This window comes from Dama dama, chromosome 11 (assembly GCF_033118175.1).
Source record: "Dama dama isolate Ldn47 chromosome 11, ASM3311817v1, whole genome shotgun sequence".
In the NCBI taxonomy this organism is placed as follows: Eukaryota; Metazoa; Chordata; class Mammalia; order Artiodactyla; family Cervidae; genus Dama; species Dama dama.
The window spans coordinates 4203128-4227094 of NC_083691.1; the positions used below are offsets into that span (position 1 = coordinate 4203128).

The 23967-nt window shown below is 44.0% G+C and overlaps 1 protein-coding gene across 1 annotated transcript; it reads right to left on the bottom strand.

The window, feature by feature from the left end:
- Nucleotides 1–1722: 1722 nt before the first annotated feature.
- On the bottom strand, nucleotides 1723–23836 carry GTF3C4 (general transcription factor IIIC subunit 4). Its single transcript, XM_061154335.1, has 5 exons — nucleotides 23461–23836; nucleotides 15741–17552; nucleotides 12696–12826; nucleotides 9547–9635; nucleotides 1723–8138 (listed from the first exon to the last, which is right to left on the bottom strand). Exons 1-5 carry the CDS (start codon nucleotides 23803–23805, stop codon nucleotides 8074–8076), a joined length of 2442 nt encoding a protein of 813 aa, XP_061010318.1. The 5' UTR covers nucleotides 23806–23836; the 3' UTR covers nucleotides 1723–8073.
- Nucleotides 23837–23967: the final 131 nt, after the last annotated feature.

Sequence of the window (23967 nt, forward strand, 5' to 3'; positions counted from 1 at the left end):
TGTTTCCCCATCTATTTGCCATGAAGTGATGGGACCGGATGCCATGATCTTCATTTTTTGAAGTCAGTTTTTTCACTCTCTTCTTTCACCTTCATCAAGAGATCCTTTAGATTCTCTTCACTTTCTACCACAAGGGTGGGGTCATCTGCTTACCTGAGGTTATTGATACTTCTCCCAGCAATCTCAATTCCAGCTTGTGCTTCATCCAGCCTGCATTTCTCATGATGTGCTCTGCGTATAAGTTAAATAAGCAGGATGACAATATACAGCCTTGACATATTCCTTTCCCAACTTGGAACCAGTCCATTGTTCCATGTCCAGTTCTAACTGTTGCCCATCTGGTGATGTCCATGTGTAGAGTTGTCTCTTGTGTTGTTGGAAGGGGGTGTTTGCTATGACCAGTGCATTCTCTTGACAAAACTCTGTTAGCCTTTGCTCCATTTTGTATTCCATGGCCAAACTTGCCTGTTACTCCAGGTATCTCTTGACTTCCTGCTTTTGCATTCCAGTCCCCTATGATGAAAAGGACATCCTTTTTTTGGTGTTAGTTCTAGAAGGTCTTGTAGGTCTTCACAGAGCCATTCAACTTCAGCTTCTTTGGCATTAATGGTTGGGGCATAGGCTTGGATTACTGTGATACTGAATGGTTTGCCTTGGAAATGAACAGAGATCACTCTGTCGTTTTTGAGACTGCACCTAAGTACTGCATTTAGGGCTCTTGTTGACTATGACAGCTACTCCATTTCTTCTAAGGGATTCTCTCTAAAATGTTCTGGTTTCCCTCCTCCATGAGCTTAATTATAAACCCTTTGCTTTTCTTCAAGTGTTTAGAGAAAAAACTTATCCAGTCTAATATGGATTAGTTATACTTGCTCCTAGATAGGGCTAGGACTTACAGAACCAAACACTCCTGACTGGCAGGTCTGTTTTGTTTCAGAACCTCAGGATGTTCTGTTTGCTTCACACATTCACAGCTTCGCCCTCCTGCCTCCCCTCCCTAGTCTCTTTAACTGCCTTCCATCTGACACACTTTAGAATTTCCTTTGGTGCTTTCATTTTCCATTCTTATTTGTCTGAACATGTCTGACTTTTCTGCTGAGCTCCGAATTCGAGGTTGGAAGTTACTCTCTCAGCCCCCAAAGGCACCTTTTCACCGCCTTCTCATTTTCACCATTTCCATGAGAAGCCATCTTTAAATCTTACTATTTTTTTCTTTTTCTTTAAGGTTAACTTGTTTTCCTTTAAGAAATTTTTTTTTTTTTTTTTTTTTTTGCTTAAAGTTTTTTTCTCTGATCTTTCAGCAGTTTTACCACCACATATTGAGGCGTGTTATTCATTTTCTTTCTCCTGTGTGGTGTTATCTAGCTTTTCTGGTTTTTCTCAGCAGGAGGATTTGTCTGAATCACATGCTTATTGTTGATGAAATCCTGGTAATGAGCACTTCACTTAAATGCTCACCAGATACTAGTCAACTGACATTAACTATATGTGGTCTAACAGCCTACTGAAGCTGTCTGATTCCCCTCACATTCCTCATACTTGCTCTAGAATAAACCACTGAAGGCATACTGCACTGCTTCTGAGGTCCCTGCTGAGGGCCGTCTCTCTGAGGCACAGTTCTTTCCCTTCTCTTCTCTCAGCACCTTTGCTGGTGCTCGGTGGGGCAGAAGGTTTCTAACCCTTGCTACAAACTGGTGAACCCAACAAAATATGCATACAATATACAAATAACTTGATTATTTTATTTATTTTGAATAAAAAAAGTGGCCAAGATAACAATACTAGTGGCTCTGCATACAAAACACAACATAATTGAGGTTATTTCACATTTACAAAACTGCCATTATGTACAGCACTGGATATTCACAGCAACTTTAATAAACTCTAAGTACTAGAATCATAAAGAGCAATTGAGGGGGGAATCCAAAATGGGAAAAAGTTAAAAAAAAAAAAAAACAATGATCTTCAGTAACTGGAAAATTGGCCAACCAGCTAACTGGTAAAGAAAGAGTAGCAATTCAGCTATCCTTTCCTTTAGTAATAACTGAAGTAAGATTGCCCCACAGGACTGAATTTGACAAACACCCTCCAAAATTTCCACTTCATTTTCTCTATAATCTTTCCCACTTCAAACTCTGCCCAGAGACCTCTGCCCTTTTATCGTATAAAAGCTCAGGACACTTAGTATATCTTCAGAGCAAGAAGATGACTAGTGCCAAGGAGACAGTATGGTCTGCTTCAGCTCAGGAGACCCAGCTGAAATCCAAGAAAAGATTTTGCCCTCTTCCCATCATTAGTACTTTGCAGTTCTCAACACAGTGGAGAAAGTAAACCAAGCTTCGTCATCAAGGTAGCAGGAAGCTGCTCACTCCTCTGTGTCACCAGCACCTACACTGTGCAAGGCACTTCACACTCAGCGCTGCAGGAACTCCCAAGACGAGATGACGGTTCCTGCCCTCGAGGAGCTTACAATCTAATAGTGGACACTATGTACATATGTACAGTGCAGAGAAGCAGTGGATTCCTCTGGATGGGGGTATTCCAAACAAAATGTGCTATTCAGTCTCAAGGCTGTTTTACTTACACGCTAAAAGTCTAAAACACACCACCTAGTCAGATGGTAAGAATTTTAAAGTCTCCTTTCTATAACCCAAGTTTTTGGATGCCTGTTCTTTTTATTTCAAAAAATATTGCATGTAAACAAACACATAGTTTGAAGCCAAGCACAAAGATAGCACAGGCATAGGATAAACATAAAATATATACCACTATACACAACACAGACTTATTTTCCTATAGTCTTATTTCTGTATACACAAATTTGATATTCACTTTCCTTTCATACACTGAAGTACAAATCTGTGTCACAGTCTTTAAAAAGTCATAATTCATTTTTGCATTTAATTTTGCATTAGTACCAAAAACAGAACACCCTTGATCTCACCAATCTATTATCCAAATGTCAAACTGATAAAATACAAAATGCTTCAAAGCCACCACCTCTTATACCATCCAATGAGACCACTTCATGGGACCTTTTTATGAAGCTACCAGGATCTCATGATAGTGACATAAGCAAGTTTTTACCTTAGAAAAAATTACAAGTTATTTAGAGTTTTGAAATTCAATCCAGCCAACTCATTAACAGTATTTCCACTAGAGAGCCTGCACCTTCACTTTATCATATCAGTATGAAAGTACCATCATTCCCTGCTTTGCGGCTCCTCCCAAGCCTGGAATGAACGAATGAACACCATGCAGGGAAGCCACTAATACTGTGATAAATAAGCTCACTGTCTAGGATCTCAGATCCTATATTAAGTCTCTCCCCTGGAGTATAGTTACAACTTAAAAAAAAAAGCAAGACAAGAAAAGCTGAATCACCTAATCAAAAGAGGCTGTGGGGGGTGGGGGGATGGATGTTAAAACCGTGATCCTGTGGTGAGTGGTCATTAGAAGCAACTCTGCAAATCTGACTTAATTCAATATGTGCTGTGCTGTGCTTAGTCGCTCAGTCATGTCCAACTCTTTGCGACCCCATGGACTGCAGCCCGCCAGGCTCCTCTGTCCATGGGGATTCTCCAGGCAAGAGTACTGGAGTGGGTTGCCATGCCCTCCTCCCAACCAAGGATCTTCCCAACCCAGGGACTGAACCCAAGTCTCCTGCATTGCAGGCAGATTCTTTACTGACTGAACCACCAGGGAAGCCCTAATTCAATATGACAGTCAAATTGCATGCACTCTAACATCAGTTTGAACAGCAGACATGAAGATCTTAGCTCCAAAAACTTCTTTTAGGGTCAAGAACAAGCAGTGCAAAAACTCAATACCTATGAGACTTGAGAGAGACATGGCCCAAAACTCTGCTTGCAGCTGCCAGGTGATGCTTCCACTGAGAGCTGAAATGCAAGCGCTTCACTTGAGCTCCGTTAGAGGCATTTTAACAGTCCAACAGTGTTGAGCGGGAGGCTAGATGCTCAAGCCACTGTGTGGTGACCAGCCCTGCTGAGCTCCACCCACATAGGGAGCAGTAGGAGAGTGCACGGAGGTGTTCACACTCCACAGCCCATGGCAGGCTAGCATAAAGAAATGCATTTATCTATCCAGCTCTTTGCTATCTGTGCTGTCCAATCTCTAAAATGAAAAAAAAGGGGCAAAATCTACCTTTTGCTTAAAAATTTGAGGCCTGCTGACCTGGAATATAACCTGAATTTCTGCTTATCTGGACTAACTGATGTGGGAGGCAGAGCGGGGGTGACAGGGAGCTGAAATGCAGTCCACTCTGCCTGGAATCCAGTCTGGAGGTGCTGGGCACTCCAACAGGGAGACTTTGAGGAAAAAATCAGATACAGTTTATTGAGCTCTTAACAGCTAACACTATTATATTACCTTCAGCAAGAAAAACTACTGTTTAATACTTTCTTATAGGAAGGGAGGCCTTTTAGGAATGTAGTTTTTATAAGTTTTATCACAAACCTAACTTTGTGTCCTAAGGCTGAGAGAACAAGAGGGATGGAAACAGGGCCTCTCCTGGAAGGAGGGGCAAGGCAGTGAGGGGTCAGGAACAGCGGGGATGCACAGACGGACCTGTGGAAGTCGGACACTGACAGCAGCTCCTCCTTTCACTCTGCGAGCCTGGCAACTCGCCTGACATGGTTCTGCGCTGCCCAGGGAGTGGGGACTCCATAAATGCAGCTCCATGTTCTTCCTGACAAGACCCATGAGCCTTGATTTCTTCTGCATCTTAGCTGACACCATCACAATTACAACAGAATATATTTTAATATTTAATTATTATCCCTTGACATTCTTTTAAGCTAATTAACTGATGACGGCTGGTAACAGGTCTAGTCCCCACGCCCAACATTAACATTCTCAAAAGCTTCCTAGAGGGAGAAGCAGAAAAATGTCACATCCACCATGAGCTTCGCCAGTGCTTCTAATAACTTCTGACATTGAAAAATAATTGGTAGTTTTGGCAGATATGATAGCAGGCAGAGATGGCTTGAAGTCTGGGTCGTGGACACAGGAGGATTTCAGAATGAATATCAAGCCTAACAAGCTATCAATTTCTTATCTAGGATAATGGGAACAAATTAACCTTGGGCAGGGAAGATGTGACACAGGTGTGGATATCAGGTTACCAAAATGCAGTGCTGCCCTGGCTTAAAAGGTCCAGCCCTGGAGAACCTTTGCTTCTGCACCGTCACACAGGGCGGCAGCATCACTGCCACTGCATCCACGCCTATAGAGCAGTGACAGCTGAAATTAACTTGAAATACACCATCCAGGCCGGGGACATTTCAGGATGGAAGAGAGGTATGGCACGTGTAAACCAGGAGAGACGGCCAGTCTGAAGACTCCTGGTGTCCCGCCCACTCTTCCAGGGCTTCTCTGCTCAGCACTGTCACCATGTGAGCTGACGTTTAGGACATTAGAAGGGTACTATGTCTGCGATGCTGCCATTAACTCAGTCACCTCTCATCCTCACAGGTCAATGGATTAATAACCTCCATGGAGGAGGGGAGGGGTAAGGACACAGGGGAGGGCTCCTGAGTCAGTGTGCAGAAGTTTAGGCTGAGGCAGGTGTTAGCTGGACTTCAGAGTCTTTAAGAATGCCATTGGGCAGAGCCCCTGTACAGAGAAGCCATGTTCCAGTAAAATAGTTGCCAAGTTTACCCCTACAGATATACAGAATAACTCAGGCAACCCTTTTAAAGTTCACTCCTAAGAGTCAAAATTTCCCCCCAAATGCACAATAGATTTCAATAAAAACTTAATATATGTTTTAAATGGCAGCACCACAAAGTTCCCCAGTAAAAACAAAACAAGTACTAACTCTGACTTCTTGTTGTTGCTCAGTCCCTCAGTCATGTCTGACTCTTTGGGACCCCATGGACTGCAGCACGCTAGGCTTTCCTGTCCTTCACCATCTCCCAGAGCCTGCTCAAACTCATGTCCATTGAGTCAGTGATGCCATCCAACCATCTCATCCTCTGTCGTCCCCTTCTCCTCCTGCCTTCAATCTTTCCCAGCATCAGGGTCTTTTCTAATGAATCAGCTCTTCACATCAAGTGGCCAAAGTATTGGAGCTTCAGCATCAGTCCTTCTAATGAATATTCAGGATTGATTTCTTTTAAGATTGACTGGTTTGATCTTGCAGTCCAAGGACCAAAAAAATAAGTGAAACTAAGCATGCTATGAGGCTTCCCTGGGGTCTCAAAGAGTTGGACACGACTGAAGTGACTGAGCTCACAGGCACACTATGACTATATGGACCACAGTAACGCCTTGATAGGATCTCAATTTTTACTGTCATCTTTGCTGTAAAGGCTACAACTTTCTGGGTTGTGCTCTTCATGATCTTAATGCTTCCTAGCTCTCTTTCTCTTGACAATCAATTGAACATGGTGGACCCTGAAGTCTGGACAAACACTCCTCTTGAAATTGCCACCAAAAGGAGAAAGACAAGCGGAAGACACCAGCAGAATGAAACTGCAGCAGAAATACAGAATTAAACACAGGAGACAAAAATTTGAATAGGAAACAAAAGACATTTCCAAGCAGACTGTTTGGAAATGCCTCATAAAGGCTCATCTCCAATATGTATGGACAGAGGGGTTAGATACTAGGAGGGAAACACAACAGGTGGGAGCAGTGCTTGTGTTACACGCTCTCCAAAGAACAAGCGTTTCTCAGCAAGTCACCTCTGGGAGATAGTGGAGGACAGAGGAGCCTGGCGGGCTGCAGTCGGTGGGGTCGCAAAGAGTCAGACATGACTGAGAGACTGAACAAGAACAACTACTCGGCGAGGGCAAGTCTTTCACTAAGGATACAAAAATGAAAGCAGGAAGAAGTGTTAGTATGAGTTAAATTTCACATTTTGTATTTCCTATTCAACTTCTCAGAAATACGCACCTTTTCAAGGTGCGGGCATTACAGTCCTGTTAATTAGCACCAATCCCTCAGATACTTATTTAAAAATCCAAGAACACTGTACTTCTAGAATGTCTATTTTTGATTTCAGGTTTTAAGACCAATTAAAGTTTAACATCTCTTAACAGCCCACAGAAAAATACCTGTGTTATAAATATCAAGGATCTTTGTAGAGAGAAGGCATTCCCAGGCTCTGGTCGACCCAGCCACATACACCATAGCACCAAGGCTCAAGGGTCCACATTCTGAGCTGTCCAGCTCTCTCTAGAAGTCTCTAGACAGACTTGGGATAGAAATGAGACGTCTGGACATGTCAACATGAAAAATAGTAAGGGTTTTAATACTAGGAGAAAATAAAGGAGAAAATATTCTTTTTCCTCTATGTACAAACATCTCACCTGGTCAGCACAGTTAAGTCTGATGAGAGGTGTGAGGCAGGTGAACGGGAATACTATGACACCCTCATATACATGGAGGAGTTGGGGCAGAACTGACAACACGGGAGAGATCGTTAAAAAATAAGTCACAATTACAAGAGTCACCTGATCTTCCGACACATTACAACTAACTTTAGTCTTGGCTTTAACCTCTTAAAAATATATAGTTTTAAGAAAATGGTTTCAATACGCACGAAAAAAAACTGGTGGGATGCAGATCTGAAGCTATTTGTTGAGAACAAAATATCAGGCCCACATATTGTGTTAGACATCTGAGTATCTGCTGGACACTGTGTGCCATGCACCCGGCAACTAAAGCCTCCTGGAGTCACTTGGCCAGGATTAACACCCAATTCGCCCAGCGAGGCCCTCACCCACACTCCCTAGAAGAGGTCACTCTGTTAGGAAACAACAGGGCATCTGTTGTGTCCCAACTGCTCTAGTCAAGACACTTCAACACTTGAAAAATAAGTGGTAAGGAGTGGGGGCTAACGTTCATCTCAAAATGACTTAGGATCTCTGCACACAGCCACTTTACAGATATCCTGTAGTCCCTGGAGATGGAGGACACACTTCAGCAGGGAGTTCCCAGGCTTACTGACCATCACAAGGGCACCTTTCCACTTGTGGAGGCCAGGCTTGCGCCAGCGTGTCCCAGCTCTTCGGGCTGGACGACACTCTGTCTTCCCACCACGGACACTCAGAAGACAGGAGAGTCGCAGAAAGGGCAGGGGCTTTGTAGTAACCTCTTGATCCAGTCAGGGTCTGCCAAAGGGAGACAAGCGGTAGTTAGCGCGCACTTCAGAGAAGGCAGTCAAAGGGGACATGCCCTGGGCGACCACAGTGCGCCGAGGTGGGTATTCTGGCCCCACTGCCACCCTACACAGAGGTCCTCTCTGTAACATTCCAGGGAAGGCTGGGCTAAATCTGTGGTTCCCAAAGTTAAATGTGTGATGAAACAGGAAAAGAAGGGTAACGAATGAGTGCTTCTCATACATGGTTAATGTTAAAACTTACTTTGAAAACACTGTGTCAACACTTTCTCTTCCTTTTACAGAACTCCCTGGCCTGCGAAATGCTCTGCCTACTGGTGAGTACTCTCTAGAGCGCAGAGATTCCCACTCTCCCCAGGAGCTGTATGCGGCTCAGTGCAAAGTCAACTGGCAGGTGTGCTTGTTTTGAGTTTGTTCCCATCTTTCCTGATTTCCTGTCTAAACTATAAACCAATTCTCAATTGCAACAAGTATTTAAAAGTCCCCAAAATTTGTTTCAAAATAATGCAGTCAGAGGAGAGAGGGGGAGGAGGACTACAGACAAAACAAGATTATAAGCTAGTGATTTTTGAAGTTGAATGACAGGTATATAAGAGTTTCTCATCCTCTCTTTCTCTACCTTTAGGATTGCATTTTCCACAATAAAGAGTTGAAACAGAACATAACCTGCCAACACGTCCACTTCTCAGAATTAGAGAGCTTCAGCTAGTTTAGAGCAAAAATCAAGAAGGCTGTGTGGTTTTACACAGAATGTTCTGTGTAAACATTTGAGACCACACATTACCCCCAAAGCGTACACAGCCATATGTGTGTTGTCTAGTAAGCTCATTCGGTTAGTGTGATGTTAATGAACCTCAGGTTATAAACTGACATTCATGTGATTATTTAAATCATCACTTCCTGGCTCATGTCTATGATCTTACCCCAACAGTTGATTCAGGAATGTGCACTTTATCACTAGGGCTATCAGTAAACAGAATATTGATGAACCAGAAAAATAGCCCCACCATGGCTACTAGAAGGATGCCTCCAAGTGCATGGCCTGTTTCAGCAAGGCTGTCTTTATCTGTGTTACCAGCTGCAGAGTTTTCATTCAAATATAATCTATATATACCATCTAAAACAAAGTCTTTGACATTTTTTGAATGAATAATTTGCAGTGAAGAACAGCAAACTGCAGCCCTACTTACTCACATAGTATAATGCTATTTGTATGTTGGTGATTCCAATGATCATGTGTTAATCAGTTGTGGGTTCATAACAACACTGTACAGAGCAAAACGAGCTTGCTCACTGTCCCCGATGGCCAAAGACCAAGGTGGGAGAGAGGGGGTGCCTCTGAGGCACCAGCACGTGCAGTGTGCTCAACCTCACCCTGCCATGGCCAGCGGAGCACCCACCTTCTGGAATTGGATGGCGAGCGATGCTGTCATGGAGCAAACACCGTCTGTATATCAAACTCTGGCAGGACTGGTAGGTTAAAAAGCACCTGAAAGGAGACAGATTGTATCATCAGTGCTACCAACAGTGGAAAGCAGCACAGTGTTGAGGGTTAACTCACCATGGACAATTATTCTAAAATGAGTTAACTAAGTAAAGGGCAAAAATGGTTGACAAATTCATGGCAACCATGTATCCCTCTGCACGGGACAGCTGGCCAGACCCACCGCACACTTAGTAAAGGGGAAGTGCCTGTGTCAGGCACCAAGAGATACAGGCTTCTAATCCAGACAGTCACTGCAGCCCTGGCAAAGAATGCAGTCTGTCTATACCCGACTATACTGTGAATTTTTCATACATTAAAAAAAAATCAACTATGTATTATATCAGAAATTATTGTTAGTGATTTTTAAGATTAGGTGTAAGCACAATGTTTAAGACTAATGGCACAGTGGTGAAAACTTGAAAGATATAGAAGACAAAGTTAATGGTACAAAAAAGTAAGGGCCATAAACAATGCTGAGATTCAATTCCATTCAATGACCCTTCACTGAGCATCAGCCAGGACCTGGCAAGTAAGGGAAGGTGGGAGTGATGGGAGGTCAGAGAGAGCTGCTGGGTTCTACAGGGTAGGTTTTCTGAAAGCTAAAAGGATTTAGGAAGAGCAATAAGGAGTAAAGCACAAAAAAAAAAGAAGGGAGGTGGGGGAAGGAGTTCCCAGTCGGTTTACCTTGAGTAAAGACCTGGGTGCACAGGAAGAAAGACTATATCTGAGTGAGAGCAAGCACCCATTCTCACTGGGAATTACTTCAATCAGCAAAAATGAAAATGATTTTTGTGGAAGAAGCCATTCGAGAGACAACACTGGACAGAGGTTACAGATGAAAACTCTGGATCCAGAAGGCCAGGTTCTCAGCTCTGCCACTAACCACCTGCATGACTGTGGACAAATTACTACTGAATGTCCCCAGGCCCCAGTTTCCTCATCTATGTCCAACATGTGGCTTGAGATGTGTGTGCTGCTGAGCATCGTGCCTGGTATACTGGCAGCACCAAGAGGTGCTGGTTGCTGTTGTTACAAGACCACTATGATTCCTAGTCTCCCCTCAAACATAAGTCTGAACAGTTAAATCAGAAAAAAGTACAGGTACACAATAAAGACTGGAAAAAATCCCAATATCAGTCAACAAGAGAGGAAATAATGGAATATCCATACAATGGGAAACTCTGGCTGTTAAGAATGGGATCTATGCTCTGATATAGAAAATAACCACAACATCTTGGTAAGAGAATCAGCAAGTTATTAAGGTAGTTATATGTGGCAAAATCCTGTTTCTATTGAGAGTAAATTTAAACAATTTAGTGAGTGCCTACCACATACCAGGCATTGTTCCAGAAATAGCCAGGAACAAAACAACAAAATTCCCTGCCTTCATGAAGCTTTCTACTTCAGAGGGAGGAGAAAAATCCAAAGTAAAAAATATATTAAGTAGTGATAACTGCTAAGGAGGAAAACAGAGCCAGGAAGAGGGATGAAGACTACCAGGAGGGGAGAAGGATATCATCGGGTGTCATGATGTTAGGCAGCCTGGCCGGGAAGGAAGCCCTGCTGGAAGAGAGGTCTGAGCAGAGAGGATGGCTATCACAGATGTCCAGGGTGGGAGGGATGTCGCGTGCACCCCAGGGACAAGGAAGCCAGTGCACCCTGAGTGAAGTCACCAAGTCGGAGAAATGCAGAGATGAGATCAGAGAAGGGGTGCGGGCCAGGCCATGGGGTCTTGATCACTGAAAGGACTTCAGCTTTTACTCATCAGAAACGGGCAGCCACTAGAGAGCTCTGAGCAGAGGGTGACATGAGTTGATGAAATCGTTAACAGGATCACAATCTCAGCGCTACCGAGAACAGACTGGAGGGGACAAGGAAAGACACAGAAGATGGGTTGGGAGATAACTGTAATAATCTGGGCAAGAGATGATGTTTCTTGGATGAGGGATATAGAGGTGGAGGTAGTGAGAAAAGCTGGATTCAAATTTGAAATGCCTTTAAAACTTCCAAACAGAGCAACTGAGCAGGTGCTTACATATGAAGCCTGGACTGAGGGAAGAGATTCAGACTAAAGTGATGTTTAAGTTACCAGTGTACAGATAATATGCGGCAGCCTAGCGAAAGTGCTGTGGGCTTCCCAGGTAGCACAGTGGTAACAAATCCACTTGCCAATGCAGGAGCTGCAGGAGACTTGGTTCGATCCCTGGGTTGGGAAGATCCCCTGGAGAAGGGAATGGCAACCCACTCCAGTGTTCTTGCTTAGAGAATCCCATGGACAGAGGAGTCTGGTGGGCCATATAGTCCCTGGGGTCGCAAAGACTCGGACATGCCTTACCACACACACTGCAGGGAGAGTGCTGATAGAAGAAAAACAGGCCCAAAGGTGGACATCAAGGAGACACTATGTCCAGGAAGCCAGGTGACAAAACAGTGCTCTATGGAGGTGGAGAAGGGAGGGATCAACGGTGTCAAACACAGCCCACAGGGCCACAGAGTGGTCCTCTCAGAGCGAGACTGAGGGGAGAGAAGGGGAAGACTTCTACCCTTTGTTAAACCAAACACAGTACAGGAGTACTTTATATTCTATTAACTTTAATGGCCTTTGCTTTCATCATAATGATTTTTAAAAATTCAGCACTAACTTCAAAGTAAAATAGTCACTCAGTCATGTTCGACTCTTTGTGACCCCATGGACTACAGCCTGCCAGGCTTCTCTGTCCATGGAATTTTCCAGGCAAGGATACTGGAGTGGGTTGCCATTTCTTTTTCCAGGGCATCTTCCCAACCTGGGTCTCCTGCATTGCAGGTGGTTGCTTTACCATCTGAGCTACTAGGGAAGTCAAATATAGTATTACCAAAATAAACAGAGAAACCCCTATTACAAGCAGTTACAAAGAAAACTACTACTAAAGGGTTTCAGTCAAACAGATGGAAAAAAACCACAGCAGGTTTTACGGTAGCAGCTTTTCTCCAACCTGATGGCCCGGGCACCATACCCTTTGGATAAACACTTGACAGTGGTCTGTGGGGCAGAGAGCTGGAAAACGTGCGAAAGCAGCTTACCGGAGCCAAATGTGGCCATTGGAGCAGACGGCCTGCTTGCGATCTGTGAAGGGCAAGATCTCTTTACACAAACTACAGTGCTCAGGGAAGGTCTGCTTGTTCATCTTCTTTGAGATGTGTCCAATCAGCACCTAGTGAGACAAAGCGGTCAGCGGCAGTTCATGGTGAGCGCAGGGCTTCCCAACACCAAGAAGAAAAGGACAGCTACGCGGTGTCTTCTACCAGAGAGAAGCGCTGCGTCCCCACGTGGGCCCGCCACACTGTGTACAAAGTAAAGAAGCTGGACCTTTAACTTGTGCCAACTGGTTGAGTAAAATAAAATAAATTCAATCAGGCACCCCATGACAACGGTGACCTTTACTCACTAAAGGAGAAATGTTGGGGGAAAAAAATCTTATTATTTGTCTTTACTTTCTTCTGAAAGGACTTCAGAGCTCTGTCAGAAGACAAAGTATTCAGCTATACTTACAATGTTTGACTTTTAAGAAAGAAAAGCATAATCTGTACAGGCAAAGCATCATATGAAATACTAACTCTAAAATGAAACAAATGTCTTTCAGAAAAGCTTACAAAGTAAAAAGATGATCGAGATTAAAAAATAATACCTTCTCCTTCTGATGGCCCAAAGACCCACTACCCATCTAGTGAGCCCGCAATAGGAGACCCACCAGCCCCACAGCACAGGCATGGGAGGCCTGCTGGGGGAGTGAGGGAGGCAGACAGAGCAGCTCGAGGCCTCGGCCCTACTTCAGTTTTGCTTCTTTCTCTGCTTTATTAGGGTTGCACCACTTCAATGAAAGTCTGAAAAACACTAAATCTACTTCATTATCTTGTTGGAAAAAACCTTCACGAGCTACGTTTTGGGGAGGCATGGAATATGTCAGTCCTTAAGAACCACCTTGTCTTATTAGCAGATAGTCCTTCAAAGTTATAATCCATTTACACTTGAGCTCTTGTGTAAGAACTTACTAGCTTGCCATTCACTAAAATGAGCTCACTGATGTTCTGAAGGGTATCTTAATAGCTCAGAAGGGTGTCTTACCCACTGTGCATATAATTTGCAAGTTTAAAGTCCATTAACTTTTGGCCTTTTTTAAAGGTCTTGAGAATTCTAATTTATGGTCCCTTATAACAAGGACAACTACTGTACCAGGTTTGAAAAGATTCATTTTAGGTACACAGTGGGATTTTAAAACAAGACATGTATTGTTTTCAATCTGAACTCAGTTGCTGTAGCTGGGCGGAGGTATAATCTTCCTTTCTTTAAACTGGCTCTGTTGGAACCAAACTGCGCGAAATGTAGCTTTCCATGCCCATGCAGCATGTGCGATAATTATTCTAAACCACTGCAAAGCAACTTCCATTACAGATAGTATTTGTTAATATTTTATGCTGATAATACCCTTACTTGGTCCTATGAACCAGTGGTAATCAGAAAACTCCTTCACACCATTGAGATCACAATGAAACAATCTTTAAAAGTTGACTTTCGAAGATGAAAAGTCAGTTACATGAACAGTGCATCCTAACTGCTTCTGAGTGTGAATGAACACACAGCTGCTGTACGTCAGTAAACTAAGGACGCTGCAGCCAGGAGCCATCACGTTACCACTGCCCGAGGGTGAGCCCTGAGGGAACTCAGGATGGAGGCAGGATGGCCCCCATCGAGCTGTGTCAGCTGCTGCAGTGCCCCCAGTGGGGCATCCTAAGGAGACTCAGGCTGAGAATCACAGGATATGTGGCCCCAGATAGCTGAGGTACACATCAAAGTAATGATTTCAATGAGCCCAGACCCTGTTGTCTTCCCACACAGAGAAAAGCCCTAAATTCCCTAACCTGGTATGTCTTGGTTTCCTTATTTCCATAGTCGGTCTTTGTTGTAAAAACTCTGAAATATCCTAGCTCCACACCCTTGCCCCTCTGGTGCAGTCTCTCTGAGTTATCTTAAACACTGTCCCAGGCTTAAGTCCTCAGTTTTGCCTGCTGAGTAAAACATAACTCCACTTTTAGGTTGTGCTTTTTTCAGTCAACATCAGATGGTTGCAAACATCCTTAAGAAATAATTTTAGGGGTATATGGATACACACACACAACTTTCCAACAAGAAAATGCAACAAGTGACTTGTGAATGGTTTAACATTAGGCATGAAGATACCTGAATTTATTACCTTCAATTAACATTTTAGATTTTAGATAAGACTTCAGGCAGTGAGAATAAACATCAAACTTCAGAGTAAAAAGGACCATAGTCTTGTCTTCTCGAATATTTTAGTATACAGTATGTTCCTTAAAACAGTTTTTCAGGATTTTAGAAGCTGTCAGCTCAGGATTCCTGATTAAAAAGTCTACACGACACTGAACTGCACAAAATTAAAGGCTTCTTTCCTCTAGGAATTCTCAGAACCCTTACAAGGATGATGTACACTGGAAACCTCTAAGAGGAGTACGGCGTATTTCCCCAAGCTTCGAACCCTACTGTTCTGTCAGAGAATTTAATTCTGTGAAATACATTTTAGATAACACTGTAAGATTGTTCTACCACCAAAATAAAGATTATACTCAGTTTTTGCAGGGGGGTAAAAAAAACACCCAATGGATAATCATTTTACTTCCTATGCCCTTGTAGGCTAAATCAGAAAACCTCCTGAAGTCCTATCAAATGTAAAGAATCCCCACCACAGGCCTCCCCCTCCCATCTTTCTGCAGACAGGAAGGGGAGGGAGGGCCTGTCATCCTTCCCCTGCAGTGTCTGCCCAGTCGCAGCCCAGTCTGTTCCTAGAGCTCATCCACAGCCCGGAAATCACCCAAACCTTGCACATCAATCAAGGCACCAGTAAGAATAAGAACTGAAATAACTCTTAGTGGGACATGAATATGTCCTCTGCATTAATCTGTTTCCTACTTATTTTCCTGCACCTCATGCTCATCAATTACCTAAAAATGTCAAAGCAGAAGTTGAGTTTTACGAATTAAGTTTAAGTCATTTCTTTCTTGAGAAGCAAGCAGATTTTTCGGTTTTCAGTGTTTTTGCTGACAAACACCTACCCGTGCGGTTCTGTCATCATACTCCTCGTCAGACATCAGAAAGTTACAGAGTCCCCTGGTGGGGATGCTAGTGTTTTCTGTGATCCAGGTGTGTAGGTACACTTCGCCCAGGACTCGCTTCATGTGCTCCCTCGTCAAGTGCATTTCCACTGCTTCAATTTTTCCCTGGATTTCAAGGAGTTTCTCTTCCATTGGCTCTCGGCCTCCAGTATCCCCAGATTGAGGGAGTGAGTCCTCTGTGGGGTCCTCTGGATCACCGTCTTTGCCTTGCTTACTAATCTGTTTGGAAGAAGTGCCTTCCTCCTGCTGTTCATCCTCAGCATTGCCCGTCCCAGGTGAGTCAACTAGTAAGATTTTTGAGTCCTCATGAGTGGGTTTACATAAGGCTTCTGAAGGGGTTTTCTGCATTGACTGGTATAAAATCCTCAGGAGGAAGAGCTTGAAACGCCAGTAATAGGTGGCCCCACTGCTTTCGATCTTTTTTTCCAAAGCTTCATGTAAAAATTGAGGGATATGCTTATCCTTTAAAATCTTCCAGCGTACTAGGTCTATTAAATCTACCTGCTTGAAGAGATTCTGGACAGAAGACTCCAGAAGCTGAGCAGCTGCCTCTTCAAAGGTTTTGAGAGTAACGAACTGAACCTGGTAGTTTTTGTTAACGGGATGGAGGCCGTTGACCATGCCCTCAGTGGTGATGACGGCCAGGTACGCGCCGCAGGGGCTCACGGCTATCCCATGTGTCCTCACGGAGCCAAACACATCGGAGAGTTTAATCAGCTGGTGCTCAAACTTCAACGCCACATCTGTGAAAATGGGGATCAGTTGCCTCACCTTGCCGTCACTGGAGCAGGTATACACCGTCCCATTCTGCTTGTCGGCAGTCATGGAGACGATTGGCAGGGAGTGCAGGCCTGTGACATGAGAGTTGTGAACATTCAGACCTGCTTTGGAGATCAGGAGAAGACACCAAAACACATAGGATCCTCGTGCGGCCACCACTAGGCTACAGCTGCACTTCTGGTAAGGGTGGTACAGTGGCACACACTTGATGCTGTGGACTGGCAACTGGTCCGTTTCTTTCCACAAGACGACAGGCTGCCTCAAGGTAAAATAGCCTTTAACTGCTTTAAGATTGACAGGAAGGATTTTTACAGGCCCAAAAGCACTCCCCACAATAAGGCCACTCATTTTCCGATTGTTGTGCTCGTATTCCCACCAAAACAAAACACTAGGAGAGTTGATTCCTGACTCAATCGTGTTGCATGAAGAAATAGACTCCTTTCCTACAAACGGGAGCTGGAATTGCCACACGGCAATGTTCCCATTTTCAAAGAGGACAGCCAGGAGCACGCTGCCCACGTCGCGGCACTCATTGTTGTGCTTGACCTGCTGGGTGGTACAGATGCCTGACCACTCCATCCGGACTGGCGCCTGCATGCTGTGACGCCTCTGAAACTCAGTGAAATCCCTGAGATTGCCCTCCGGGGCCTCATTTCTGGAGAACCTGTAGCTGGTCTCATAGAGACGCTCTCCATAAATCTCTGTCAGATCCACCAGCTGGACCCACTGCAGTCTGTTGAGGTTAGCCTGGATGGTCAGGCGATTGTCCATGGTCAGTGCGGCCAAGAGGCACCTGCCATTAGCGTCACAGCCCACGGGGGACCAGCTAGTGTACTTGAACCCTCTCAGTGGTGGCAGAGCCTTCCCCTCAGGGTTGAACACCCTGTCCAACATGAAAGTCTGACTGACTGTGGGGTCTTCAGAGGTGGCAAATCTCTGTTTACACTCAGCAACTTCCCTTTTTGAGCCAACCTGAAAATAAGATATAAAAACTATCAGATAAATATTTCACTCTAAGAGGAATAGATTTACATTGCATAGGGTGGATTAACTGACCCACATAAATATGTACAGTAATTTGACATCAATTCTATTAATTTTGACACGGCATGCATTTAAAAGATCAAGTACATGTCTGAAACTAAACAAGCATTTACTCAGGAAATGGCAATTTTTTAAATTTTAGTTTGTTTATAGGAAATGGCAGTATTTTTAAGGGTCAGAGAAACTACTGTGGTTACTCACAGCCTGGTTCCCACCTTCTTCTCAGAATTAACAAATGCAGTAGCAATGACAGAAGTATACTTGATTCTAAACAGTCAACTAAGCATTCTATTAAACTAGTCACAAAACAATAAAGGAGTTAAAAAGTCATGAAAAGATATGTATCTATATCTATATATAAATATAGATATTTTTGATACAATTAGATGTTTGGATTTTTAACAATATCTTTGCAGTATAAGTCTTCCATCTGAAATTTCACTGACAGATTACTCTGAGAACCAGCTCCAACAGCTCTTTCCACTGTTTCTACAGAATAATGTCCACCCCACCCTCCCTGGCTCCCCCTTGTGTAGAATTATCTTTCCTCCTATCTGAACCCAGGTCAAGCTACCAGGTCAAGCTCTATGAGACTTTCTGAGAACATTCTAGCTTTCACTTATCTCTCTCTCCTCCAAGTTTGCAACATACATGAGCAGTTCTATTTATTTAATGTCTAGGTGTACAATGGTAAGCTCTTTAGAAACATTTTAAAGGAACGTTAAAGATAGAGGAGAGAGAAATGACCAAAAGAAGGTGATCCAGAGTGTAAGAAGATAGCCAGGAAGACTAAGGCCAAAGAGAGCAGAGGTCAATTAGAAATGATTTCTGTTATGTCAGAAGTAGGAAGAAGGACTTGATCCACTGCCTTTTCTTCTTTTCCACAGATGCTTATCTTCAAACTGGAAAGGGCAGATTAAACATGATTAATAAGGAATTCTAGCCTAAATATACATGGATATAACAAAAACAGACAAACAAAACTCACTTTAAATGAGTTTAAGTCCCCAAGCCCAGAAGAATTACACTCCAGAACACAGACAATGAACTCAGAACTATAACATTCCTCGATAAAGCTTGGACAACTGGAAATGTGTCAGAAAACCATAATGCAATGAATAGTTAACTGCTAGATCACATTAACAAATAAGCTTATAAAGTGAAAGGTAGATCAAGATCCCCTGGAGAAGGAAATGGCAACGCACTCTAGTATTCTTGCTGGGAAAATCCCATTGAGAGAGAAGGCTGGCAGGCTAGTCCATGGGGTCACAAAGAGTTGGACGTGACTGTCCATACAGACATAGATACAAATTCCAACAAATGAATTAGAAAGACTAACTTTTCCTAAAGTGTGTTAAACAGAACATCACTCCACTAAATTGCCCCTTGAGAAAGAGTTTTGTAACTGCTTTGAAAATGCTGTTTATTATACATTATTCCCCCTTCAAGAGTTATAGCCAGGAGCTACTATAGAGTAGCTCTGTAGCTACTATAGGGCTACAGAGTTATCTAAACTTCTTTTTAACAACAGAGCCTTATGGCATTGGCAGTGGGCGGTGGCGGGGGGCGGGGGGGGGGTGGTTCCGTGCGGCGCCTGTCATCTTTCCTCATCCTAAGTAATATTCTGGAAATGGGCTCTTAGGCAGTGTATCTTAATTTCAGGGTAGTCTCTTGGATACAACTATGGATATACTGGAGAAAAACAGACCAGAAATTCCAATTAAATATAGGTTATCACTGACTAGTCTGTTAATAAAATGATGCTAATCAAAGCCCACAGCTTTGTATGGGGCATATAAAATTTGATTGAAAATCTGCACTCTGATGCCAGATCGCCTGGATTCAAATCCTGGCTCTGTCACATACTAGCTCTGTGACCCTGAGCAAATTGTTTAAACCTTCTGGCTTTAATTTCCTCATCTATAAAGAGTGCAATGACACGTTCTCATAGAGTTAGGAAGGTTAATTAAGTCAGTATATGTAAAGTATATATTAATAAATACTCAATAAATGTTACCTATGATGACAAGTAGTAGTACTCTCTGAGGATTAAGTAAATGTTAACGAGACCTAATAAAAGTAAAATGCAGGTTAGGTAGGTATTAAGTTGTCTGCCAAATGGAGGATGGATATAAAATTATTCACCAAATCCCATAATACTACAAACTAAGCAATAATCCTCAGACTAGGATAATTTACTACAATAAAAACTACTATAGAACTGAAAATAAACTTAGAGAATGCATAACCCCAAACAACAGTATATAATGAAATAAAGGAAGCTCAAGCTTGATCCTAACTCACAGCAGCAAGAATCCTTAATAGGATGGAGAGCAGCTTGGATGTCAGCCAGTAAGGAAAATCCTTAGGGTTTTGTGCAATAATTTCCATTTTAGGTAATCTGAATTAACCTACTGCACCTTCCCTCAATTCTTCACATCATAAAACTAGTTAACAAATCAAAACAAGTACTCAGATGGCCCAGGAGCATGTTAAGAGTCCAGCTCTCAGAGGCTGAGCCCCAGTCAGTCTTTTCACTACATGCTATCCTGTTTCTAGTTGGCCACTATGACAACTAACCAGCACATACTTTGTAAGCACCTAACAAAAACTCACTTGAAGCTCACAGACAGTAAGCTTCTTGAGGGCAGGAATATAATTCAAAAAAGACAGGAAGCAGTTATTTAACTTAATGGAGTAGATGGAGTTGATATTACTAAAGTTCCTAACAGTTGAAACAAATAAAAGTAGTCATGCACATATTATTAGATTTTGGAACTGTGTGCAACTAGATGATTCACTAAATCAGCAGTCCAATGGGAAGAGAAATTGCAAACTTGTTCCTAAGTCACTACTTCACTGGTTCTCAGATTTATATCATCCACCTTTATATCAGTGCCCAGGGCAGTAACTTGCAAAGTATACTTGCAAAGATAATATGTGAACTATTCTTTAACTGTGTATTTTCCTGAAAAAACTCATCATCTAAATAATGATCAGAGCAAAAGCTTCAAAGAGGTTTAGCATCTAGCCTCTAGCATTTAGTATCACTAAAACTGTGATCTAGGTTGCAGGAGTCCATCTTCCTTGTTGGAGCAAACTGGACAGCACCAAAGAGATTTCAATCCACAGGGACTGTCAGTGGGCAGTGTCATCAAAGTACAGACAGAGACTTCCTTACATTCCCACCATTACTCCAGTTTTATCCCACAGAGGCCTCTCTCACAACTGCAGGGACATCTTCGCCTTCGTTTCCCAGGCAGGGCCTGCGAATAAGACTGCCAACCGACCGGAGCATTCTGTGAGGCGCACACCAAAGCAGAAGGGGAAGACACCACTGACTAATTTCAGGAAAGCAATCGATTACTAGAGGGATATATAAGGATTTCCTACTACTCATTTTCCAGTTGTGGAACCAATGACAAGAATCAAATTTTTATCAGAATACAGTGATAAGAGATAACTGTGTATCTGTAGCCAAAGCATTAACCCAGATCCCTTCCCTCATACGTGCATGACCATTTTCCAACCTGAGCGTTTACAGTGCACCAGGAACTGTGCGAAGTAACCACACGCGTGTACATATGGATATATGAGCATACATATATCCACATATGGTAATATATTTTAACTTAATCTTCTAAAGATGCTGAACAAAGTAGGCTTTATTATCCTTTTATAGATAGACCTGGTCAGTCCTCGAGGTCAGTCCTCGAGGTCAGTCCTCGTCTATGATGCTGTAACAGCACCTCAGGGCTTCCTAAACTGAAGTCAACCATCTCAGACTGACCTTCCAAGTTCCCAAACTGACCTCACTTTACTGTCTCTGACTCTCTAGGAAAGTTACTTGACCTCAGCTGTGAACCCAGCATCATTTACATAAGCAACCAGAAGCTGTGTTCATGACTTATGTGTCTGTGCACAAGATGGGCACCTTATTCCTGGATGACCCCTTCCTCCCTTCTTTTTACAACCCAAATCCTACTTTTTTTTTTTAGGTCTGCTGCAGATTCACCACCAAATAACCTTCCCTGATAAAAGCATCTCCGTTCAGCATTCCTTCACTTCTTTAAATTCTCTCTGCTGAAGCATTAAGTCTACCACACTGAGACATACACTTAAAATTTTCTCTAGCTGATGTGCATATGGTTAGTAACAGTAAGTTCCTTTTCAGCAGAGGATACACCTTTTAAAACCCCTCTGTTCTGCCTCCCTCCTTGAGTGTTTCTCAGTTTCATAGGATCACCAACATCTATTCATCTGACTGGTTTATCAGCTGAGTTGCTCAGGCGTGTCAGACTCTTTGCGACCCCATGGACAGTTGCAAGCCAGGCTTGCCTGTCCATCACCAACTTCCAGGCGACTGGTTTATACTTGAATCAATTTGTTCACACCTTGTCCAAGATCTTTGAAGGTTTAGTCACATACAAACTTATCAATGATCTACATCAAACTGTCACTTTCAAACTTGGATTAAGTATGCTAAAAAGTGGTGTGGGTTCTCTGCACCCCATTCAGTTACTGATCTATATTTCAAATGGCTTGGCAGAGTAGTTTTTTTTTTTTTTAAACTTTACATTCACAGAAATACCTTCTCTGTATACAGATACATATTACAACTTATCACTACCTATTATTACATTGTTATTTGTTTCCGACCTGTCAAAAGAATGAATGCAAACTCCAAGAGGACAGGGATTTTTTGGTTTTGTTTTTGTACAATGTTTTACTTCTGGAGCCTAGATTGATGTCTAGCTGATACATTGTTGCTGTTGTTTCAGTCACTAAGTCCTACCAAGTCCTATCCCACCCTTTGGTAACCCCATGGACTGTGTAGCCCCCCAGGCTCCTCAGTCCATGAGATTTCCATAGTGGTATTCAAAGATGTGTTGAGAGAATGAACGTACACTTTGATAATCATACATATACATACAGACCTATAAAGGAAACAGTAATAAAGTTTTAATATTTTTAAACCATTAAAATGAACAACACGACTTCCTACTTTGAAACATTTGGAAAATGGTGATGATCGAACAATAAAACTTTAGCAGCTTTAAAGTTCTGAAGGCAAACTTAGTTAATACGAAGCCAAAAGCACTAATCTACACGAAGCATTAAATCTATACGAAGATCTTAAGTTTAAGAGCTACACTTATTTTCAGAAGCTTTATTTTTCATTCTACACCCCAAAGCCTTTTCGTTATTTAAGAAAAACTGGAGGACTAACCCCCGACATCCAGTATCTATCCATCTGCCCAAGATGAGAAAGACCACTCATATAACAAAGTCACTGAAACAGTAACAAAGCAAAACAAAAAAAAACAACAACAAAAAAAACACCCCACACCAATTCTCTCTCTTCCAAAGCCAAGGAGGCGGAAGAGGAGGGCACATCACAGTAAACAAAGCCAGCCAGGAGCCTCGGGGAGCAGGCCCCAGACAATAGGAGCGGGTGGCAGAGGCAGGTCTGGGGCTGGGTCAACAGGGGGTGGAGCCTCAGAAAGCACCAAGGGAAGAAATCTGCGCCAGCAGCCGGCCAGACGCCGGGCCACAGGGAGAACTCGGCTCCAGAGAGGGACCTTCCGAAATGTACCTGTCTCGGGAGTGGGTGGGCGATCCGGGAAACTGGGCATACACGGCGGTTTCCGCGCCCCCCCCCCCCCTTAAGCTACGGCGGCGACCCTAAAGACTCAGTGCGAGGAGGCGGGAATCCCCGGCCGAGGCGTGGGCCCGGGGATTCCCCCAGGGACCCGCGGGGACGTGGCCGCGGCGGGGGGGGGGAGAGGGAGGCGGGCAGGAGACCCCAGGGCCCGGGGCGGCAGGCATGACTTACTTTGAGGAAGCAGCTGTGGAGAGGCGCGGGCACCGACGTGCGGTGGATAACCAGGTCCTGGCCCGGGTTGTGCACGTCGCAGATGAGTTCCAGCACGGCGATGCTGCGGGCCGTGGACACCGACACGCGGTGGTCCTCGGACCACGCCAGCGGCTCCAGGCCGCTCACCGCGTACTGCAGCCTCACCGCCGGCTCCCGCCGAGTCACCAGGAGGCGGAACGCCGTGCTGGGCCCTGGGGCCGCGTCCGCCGCCGGCTCCTTCCCGACCGCCTCAGAGCCCTCCACCTCCTCGGGCGGCGCGGGCCGCTCGGCCGCGGGGCCCACCCGGGTTAGGGCCGTATTCATCTCTCCTCGGAGGCAGAGGCCGGGCTCCCGGGCGCGCGCCAACCTCCCCCTCCTCCTCCCCCTCCCCGCCCCGCTCCGCCCCGCCCCGCCCCGCGTTGCAGTCCAGTTGCCGCCTCCCGCACCGCGGCCTCCGCCGGGCCCCCAGATTTCCTCAGCGGCGGT

Excerpts from the sequence above, each read along its gene's own strand:
- GTF3C4 (XM_061154335.1), bottom strand. The coding sequence starts at position 23,805 with ATGAATACGGCCCTAACCCGGGTGGGCCCCGCGGCCGAGCGGCCCGCG. Across the intron at positions 17,553-23,460 it reads TCCACAGCTGCTTCCTCAAA|GTTGGCTCAAAAAGGGAAGT; the intron begins GTAAGTCATGCC and ends TCTTATTTTCAG. Across the intron at positions 8,139-9,546 it reads TCGCCATCCAATTCCAGAAG|ACCCTGACTGGATCAAGAGG; the intron begins GTGGGTGCTCCG and ends TCCCTTTGGCAG.